Raw genomic sequence first — 7471 nt, 5'->3', positions numbered from 1 at the left:
AAAGCTTCAAAAATAAAGTTAAATATAAGTTCTGTAAAGTAGTGTGTGCTTGTCAAGACAAGACATAAAGAAGCTTACATATTATTATATGTCTTTAAGCTACACAGCTGCTACTTTTTAAAACTTTTGTAAAATGTAAAAAGTGATCAGGAAATGTATAATTTACATTTCCATGGTTCTCTGTAGCAGCAGTTTAGCCCTCCATGTTGCCAACCTCAAATTAGTAATGTAAACGCTGCTGAAGAGGATCATCCAATGTGAACTCAAAGTGTATCTACAGGAAAAACTTCTTTTAGTTATAGTTATTCAGCCAACTTGATTGGCTAGGCCGGAGTGAAGTAACTCCTGTGCAGGTGCACAGGAATTCATTCAGTCCTGGCAGCACAGGGGAAACTGGAATGTGCTGGGTATCCCAGCTTCTTACGCCAAGCTGCTCTTGTGCAGCTCAGTAAATTTTGACAGAAGTAGATGGCATTCAGGCAAATAAGAATGCATATTGCAGAAGGGACATCACTTATCCTTTTTTGTAAAATACAACCTCGGATGAACAACACCACATGACATATTACACCGTGTCATTATTTATTTAACAAGGAAAAATTAGGTCTGGAATACGGGTGTGAAAAAAGAAAGAAGTACACCCTCTTTCAATTGTAAGGTTTTGTATATAGTGACATAATAAAAAAAGTAATCTGGCCCTTGGCAGGTCTATAAATGTATTTTTATTTGGGCATAATGCACAGCACCAACATTTGGTTTCAACCATGAACGTTTCTGTATACCATAGTATTCTAGAATCAAAAGTGGGGCCATTTGTGCAACAGCTAATTGGATCATGCAGCAGGACGATGATCCAAAGCACACAAACCTACAGAATGGCTAAAAAAAATGAAAAGAATCCAGGCGGTGCAATAGCCAAGTCAAAGTGCAGACCTAAAGCTGATTGAAATTCTGTGTTCAGGCAGCTGTGCAGAAACCAATGGTCACAAACCTCAATGTGGTAAAAAAAAAAAAGTGGCCCAAAACCTCTTTACAATGACATGTGAGACTGATAAAGTCATATGGATATGTGAAATAAAAAAAGACAAGGTGAAATCTGTTGTGTGTTAACATATAAGGTGAAATTAAAAAAAAAATTAGAACTTGCTAAGGACTTGTTGAATGTTTATTATGTCTCATCTTGTAAACATTTAAAATTGAAAGAGAATGAACTTACTTTTTCTCATGACTGTATTGAAGTTTCAAATTGTCTTCTGATGTAACACCATGTGTGGGGCCCTTGGCTAGTCTCTAGCGGATTGTATTGTTTACAATGTTGTCCCTTGACACTAAACAAACCAAGATTTTGTTATTCCGCTTTATATCTATACCTGTTGTTACCCTTGTGCATATTAACAGCTTTAATAATAGATACATGTAACAGTGTGAACTTTTTCCAAGTTTGTTTTCTGGGTTTACATTCTGGCAGACTACTTTGTTATTTGTCTAATGCTTAATGTAGGATTTCTGGATACATTCACCTTAAATTAATGTAACTTATTTTTGATTTCTCCCTAATCTAGTACAGTGGGATAGCATTTAATTTCCAAACCAGGTTTAACAAATACAACTTCATGCAATCATTAAATTATTAGGGTCTCTATTGTATATGCTACATAAATGTTTCAATTTAAAAACCTTTTTGTCAAAATATCATGGCAATGGTATTCACCCATCACATTGGTGACTATAGGAATATAAGGCTTCTGATTTCAAACATTCTTGGTTTTCCTTAATTTTTCTGTTTTCTGAAAGTAACTTCTAATTTATTTACCTAGAAGAAAACGTGCTTTTCAGAAAACAAATACCCATATATTCTGTCAACAATGTCTGGTTGTCAATACAGTAGTTGCTTTTTGGAAACCTCCGAGTTTTTGTTTTTTCTTCGCTATTTGCTGTATTTCAAAGAATTATAATTTGGAGGTGGGAGTATTTCCTGCTGAAAGAAAACACTTGGACCTTACATTAGAAGTGCTCTTTCTTTTAAATTATTATAGATGGTTAAATTGTGCTCGATAATGAGTAGCTTTGTAGCTGGAATATTGCATTCAGTACATTTTTTGCTCATGAATAGCATCACACACAGTAAAATAGGTTTTTCTGTTTAATAGTTTGGTCTTACCTAAGGCGGAATTAATTATTGGCAAATCTTTTTCATCCTTTTTCTTTTCCTGTATTCCCATTGTATACTTGACTCATTTGTGTTCATCAATTTATGTTTATGTAGTGAAACCAAACTGGAGTACTAACCCTACCCCACTCTATTCAAAAATAAAAAAAAAGCTTTGGGTATAGGTATACTTGTATAGTATTAATATATTTTAAGGTAACCAGTAAGTATTGAAGTATATGTTAACCTGCCTACTATTTTTATAGAAAGTAAAAGAGAAGAAATACACATCCGAGAGTGCCCTAAATTACTTAAATCAGAACTCAACCCAGCCAACTCACTTATCTGTGTTCGATCTCCGGGCACTGCAGTCTTCCTTCTGTACTTTTTCTTTTGGATGATCTCTGGCCATCTTGATTGACCGTGCCGGAATGACATAACCATACGTCATCTTGGCTCGTGCATGGGAAGCCGGGAATGCTGAGTTTCCCTGGTGACTAAAGCTGATACTGAACATGCGTAGCCCAGCTTTTTGTCAGAAACCCAAAGAAATCAGGCAGCTAGGACACAGTATTGCAGATGGGACATCACCAACCCCTAAAAGTAGAACTTTAATCCCACTTTAAATACAGCTTTTAGATCACTTGAATAGGTGTTTGATTGTTCATCCTTTTCGTTTCTTCTTCATATAGAGAAGCTCTTAGTTCTCCTTCTTGGCAGTTACATAAGACATTTTCAGATCCATTATCAGATTCAAGAGTTCTTTGTTGGTTTAATAGTTCTCCAGACATTTTTTTATTCATTTGAAAGACTGAGTTTTATACATGTCTATACATGTCTCCTTCTACATTTTAAAGCACTTATATTATCCGCATTCTCGCTTTACTTTTTCTACTTAGTCTTGCTTTTCTTTCTCACATTTCTCACATTTTAGACCTGACCTGATGCACATTTCCCAACAAGGGGTTCCTCCACAGATTACTAGGGGTTCCTTGAGCAATGAGCAGTTTGTGCCTTTTAGGTCAGGGTAATGGACACCAATGTTCTTTTTGGCTATCTGTAGGGATGAAATTCTCACCAAAAGCTGTCAGTGTAAGAGGTATTCTTCCTACTGACCACCACAATAATGTACTGTGAGTTGTGGATAAAGTAATTATAAAAAAGTTTTTTTTCAGGGGTTTATCCATGCTTATAAAGGTTTAAAAACACTGGTCTAGTGACTTTTCAAATTTGCACATAGCCTGCTTAGGCTACTACTGTACTGTTTCATTTCTCTAAGTCATTGAATTAATAAATCAGATAAATTGAGTAGGAATATAGCAAAAAAAAAAAAAAAAAAGTTATTACAGAGACAAAATAATTCCCATTCTAATAGGTATGGTTGGGTTTTTAAAATGTGACTTCAATTCAACACCAGCAATTACATATCTTATGGGAGGAGAGCACAAATTTTAAGCCAGACAGTACATTTTAAAGAACACTATTGTTAAAATTCCTCTAATTTTTGTCCCTTTTTTGCCTTTTCTTTTTACCAGAAAATGAAGAAGTCAAGGAAACGACACTTCGAGAGCTTAAAATGCTTCGTACATTGAAGCAGGAAAATATAGTTGAGCTGAAAGAAGCCTTTAGAAGAAGAGGAAAATTATACCTAGTCTTTGAATATGTGGAGAAGGTAGGTGGATAGAAACGTCATCTGGTTTCCAGGTTTAGGCACCTGTAGTTTAAATCTGGCTGTGTGCAGAAAAATGGCACAAGTGTATATGCGTATATGAGTCTGATTTAAAGGAAATTTGTCATGAAAGAAAAGTGTTAGCTGCCATTACTGACCTCTCCCTCTGAAATTGACTGGCTGCTTGACTGTAATGCTGATGCTTTAGCTTTTATTCTTTCTGACTCACTGATCTTGTACAGATATAAATGTAAGGGTTTCTGACTTACTCAATTGCAAAAATTATTCTTCTATGGGACAGAAGAATTGATGCCAGGTTGAGCCAGGCAATTAGCCAGTACATGCACACATTTAAATGAAAAGCTGCTCAGTCAAATAATTACATATCTCTGGGTTCTTTCTTAAGAGGATGTGGTTTCTTAAAGTGTTTGCATTCCTGCTAATAAAAGTCCAGTGCTGGCTGCCTGCATCTACATGGTAATATTCTATATAGGATGCTGCTCCTGCTAATCAAACATAGCCTATTTAAGTCAATGGGAGTCTGTACACTTAAGAGCGGGGAGAAACAAAGTTATGTGTTGATAATAGTTGGGGGGTGCAGTCAACTTTTCATTTAGGCATGCAGATGTACTTATGGAATATAGAAACCTCTGAGAAACTCTTGAGAAACTGGAACTTCTTATAAAAACTTTTGGCATCTAAACTGTCTGCATACATTAATTAGCTGAATAAAACTTTAGGTTCACAAATAGAAATGCAGACATGTTTAGAGATTTAGAAGCTGTTTATGACCATTCCTCTTCCTCCTCTTTAACATGTTGTAGCTCTCAGTTTGGACAAATGCAGACACTCTTTAAGCGGTGGAAGTGGAATTGAACATGTAAGTGACATTATTGCTTCCGACACACCCAGAAGATTTAGGGATGAAGAGGATTCCCAGGGCACCATAGCTTTTTAGGCAACAAAGACTGACAGCGTATACTGATAAATATAAGCTTTCTTTTTACAGTGCAGCCCTTTTATAAAGCATTTATTTTTATTACTTTATGAAGCAATTTACTACCGGAAAGTTTTCAGTAGTACCACTTTCTATCCAGATTCCTTGAACTAAAACTGATTTAAGCAGCCTGATGCAAGTTAGGCTCAAATGTCCTCCTAGGCCCTTTTTCAGTTCAGGGGGTATCAAGGGTATCTTCATCCTGGTAAAGGGAGTACAGCCCTGTATTTCAGGGTATTTTCACCATTTACCACATATGTCATTTCATATTTATTCTTATTTATATTAATTTCCTTCATTGCTTTTTTTGGGATAGCTTGTTGCAAAGCTGTGTGCTTGTCATGTCTTTTCTATTTTGTTCATCATCATTAATTATTTACTGAAACAAATTAAAGCAGAGTATTCTTGCCCTTTTGTCTATAAAATGTGAGCAGTGGTTTTAAGCTTCAGACATTTTACAGGTTTTATGTCTCTTCAATTAGGAAAGCATATGGCGGTGTTATGCTTCAGGAGATGAAGAAGCTTTAGTTGGATCTTGTTCCTCTGCGGCTTCGCAGATTTTTTTTTTTTTTATGTGCTAATCAACATGACTTGTGTCCTAGATACTGTGAAAACCTGTAGTCTTTAAACCTTTATACAATGCCCTCATTAACAAATCCATATAGCAATCAAATTCTTATTAGACAAATTGAATATTACAATAGCATTAGAAATTTTGACTTGTACAGTTTAGAGGGATAACTTTTAACTTTAACACCTATGTGAAAGTACCAAAAACACCTATTTTCTATTTTTTTGTAAAAGCAGTTTTTAAAAAAACTTTTTAAAAAAACCTTTTAAATCACTTCTGTCATTTGAAGCAGACACGTCAAAATTAAATAAAACAATGGATCGAATTTATTGCAGTAGATCCGAAAAAGGCCTGCAGGGCTGCTGGAGGCTACACTGGTTTGTTTGCAGAAAAAGAAAAAAATATTTAAAAATTACAGTTTACAATGGTTAAGCACAAAGAATGGGGCCTTAAAACAGGTTTTAGGTGTAGTATAGGCTTTGTCAAAAGGAGAACAGTTGGGTCCTTCGTTTTAATTCAAAAACCCTGAGAGTCATGTGTGACCCAAAAAACACCTTTGACATCCTTGAGTTAAAGGAAAAATATAGTTTATTTTAATTAACACATATTTTAAACTGTTTTACATTGCATATTTTAAATCATGATTTTCATTGCTTTACCTCATTTCTCTACAATATTTATATTGTTGTGTTAAATGTTTATGTTTATGGATTAGTCACTAAAGACAGGGTAGAATAACTACTAAATGCCTCCTCCTAGCATATGGGATCATGCAGTCTGAGTTACTCCTAACCAGTTTCTCAATATGTTGTTCTCTAGGGGTCTCGGTTATGGTAACATACCTAACATCCTTGACAATTTCGGATCTTTGTTTTTACCATAGAAAGGTTAGAGACTCCAAATTGTGCAGAGGATTATTTTTTTATCTTTATTTGCATTACAGTTATGCCTTGTTTACTGGCATAACTTCACTGATGAAAGTGTATCCTCTTCAGCCTTGGAGATCTTTCAAAAGTCAGGCCCAAAGTCTGTATATTGGTAAAGGTTACACAAATTTTGGAATGCTCAGTTCTACTTATTATTTCCATATTCCTAGACCATTGTTTAAAAGAGGGTTTACCAATTTTACTGCAATTTGAGAAAGGACAGATATTTTAAATCTTTGGGAAGAAAGAATCGATTGTAAGGCACCTGGTTGGTTGGTATTTATAAAGCTCCAACATATTACGCAGCACTGTACAAAGTCCATAGTCATGTCACTAGCCATCCCTCAAAGGGGCTCACAATATACGTTCGTCGTTCGTTTTCCAACGATAATAATTGGAAGTGTGTACGTAGCTTTAATCTCATTGAGTAAATCAACCCCATTGTTCACTGTTATCTCGGAGAACTAAGGAAAACCTCCCTCTAATTAGAGGAGGAGATGGAAAGGTCTTGTAGTTCTGTCCTAGGGTGACAACACTGTATCTTTATGGATACAGTACAGAAAGTGATTGTTGCTCCCTAGGAGAGAAGGTATGTTACTGCCAAAATTAGGTATATTTAAAAGTTTTTTTAAAACAAAAAACCGTATTAAAATGTAAGCTTTTTGTAGCAACGTAAACATTTGCAGAAGAACAGACAAACTTTCACTTTCAAGAGTTTTGTATGCATTTGTGTATGCTTGAGTATGTATATATGAAACTACACACATTTTTTTCGAAATGAAAGCTGTTTTAAATGAGGAAAGCCCTCTCCCTAGCTATTGGTGATAATAATAATAAGTAATTTTAGGATTAGGAACCCATGGATATAAGTAATCTGATTCTTGCTAGGCTTCTGTAATTGACAACAATACATTATGAATGTTTGAGTCCTACATTCAATTCTTTGAGATAAAACCTCAAAATGTCCTTGTTTTATCGTATTGCTATGTCACTGACAGACATAAACTTAATGAAAATGATGGTATTATTTGATTTCATGTGGTTTCTCTGATTAGTCATGAATGTGCTACTAAAATCAAGAATTGGAGGTAGTTCTCCCTACACAAGTAGTTATAATTTAGCAGTATTATTAGAAGCCATAATTAAATATTGCTAGGTT

At 35.0% G+C, this 7471-nt stretch overlaps 1 protein-coding gene across 5 annotated transcripts in view; it reads left to right on the top strand.

Annotated features, from left to right (window-relative positions):
- CDKL5 (cyclin dependent kinase like 5) overlaps positions 1-7471 on the top strand; it is a 184860-nt gene that overhangs the window by 119328 nt on the left and 58061 nt on the right. For all 5 annotated transcript variants that reach the window (XM_072427962.1, XM_072427979.1, XM_072427955.1 and 2 more), the window contains exon 6: positions 3685-3821. In XM_072427962.1, coding sequence (XP_072284063.1) covers positions 3685-3821 — 137 coding nt within the window. The remainder of the gene's footprint in view (positions 1-3684; positions 3822-7471) is intronic.

This window comes from Pyxicephalus adspersus, chromosome 1, assembly GCF_032062135.1.
Source record: "Pyxicephalus adspersus chromosome 1, UCB_Pads_2.0, whole genome shotgun sequence".
Classification (NCBI taxonomy): domain Eukaryota; kingdom Metazoa; phylum Chordata; class Amphibia; order Anura; family Pyxicephalidae; genus Pyxicephalus; species Pyxicephalus adspersus.
Note: the sequence above shows the minus strand (reverse complement) of the source record. Positions and strands in the feature narration are given on the sequence as shown.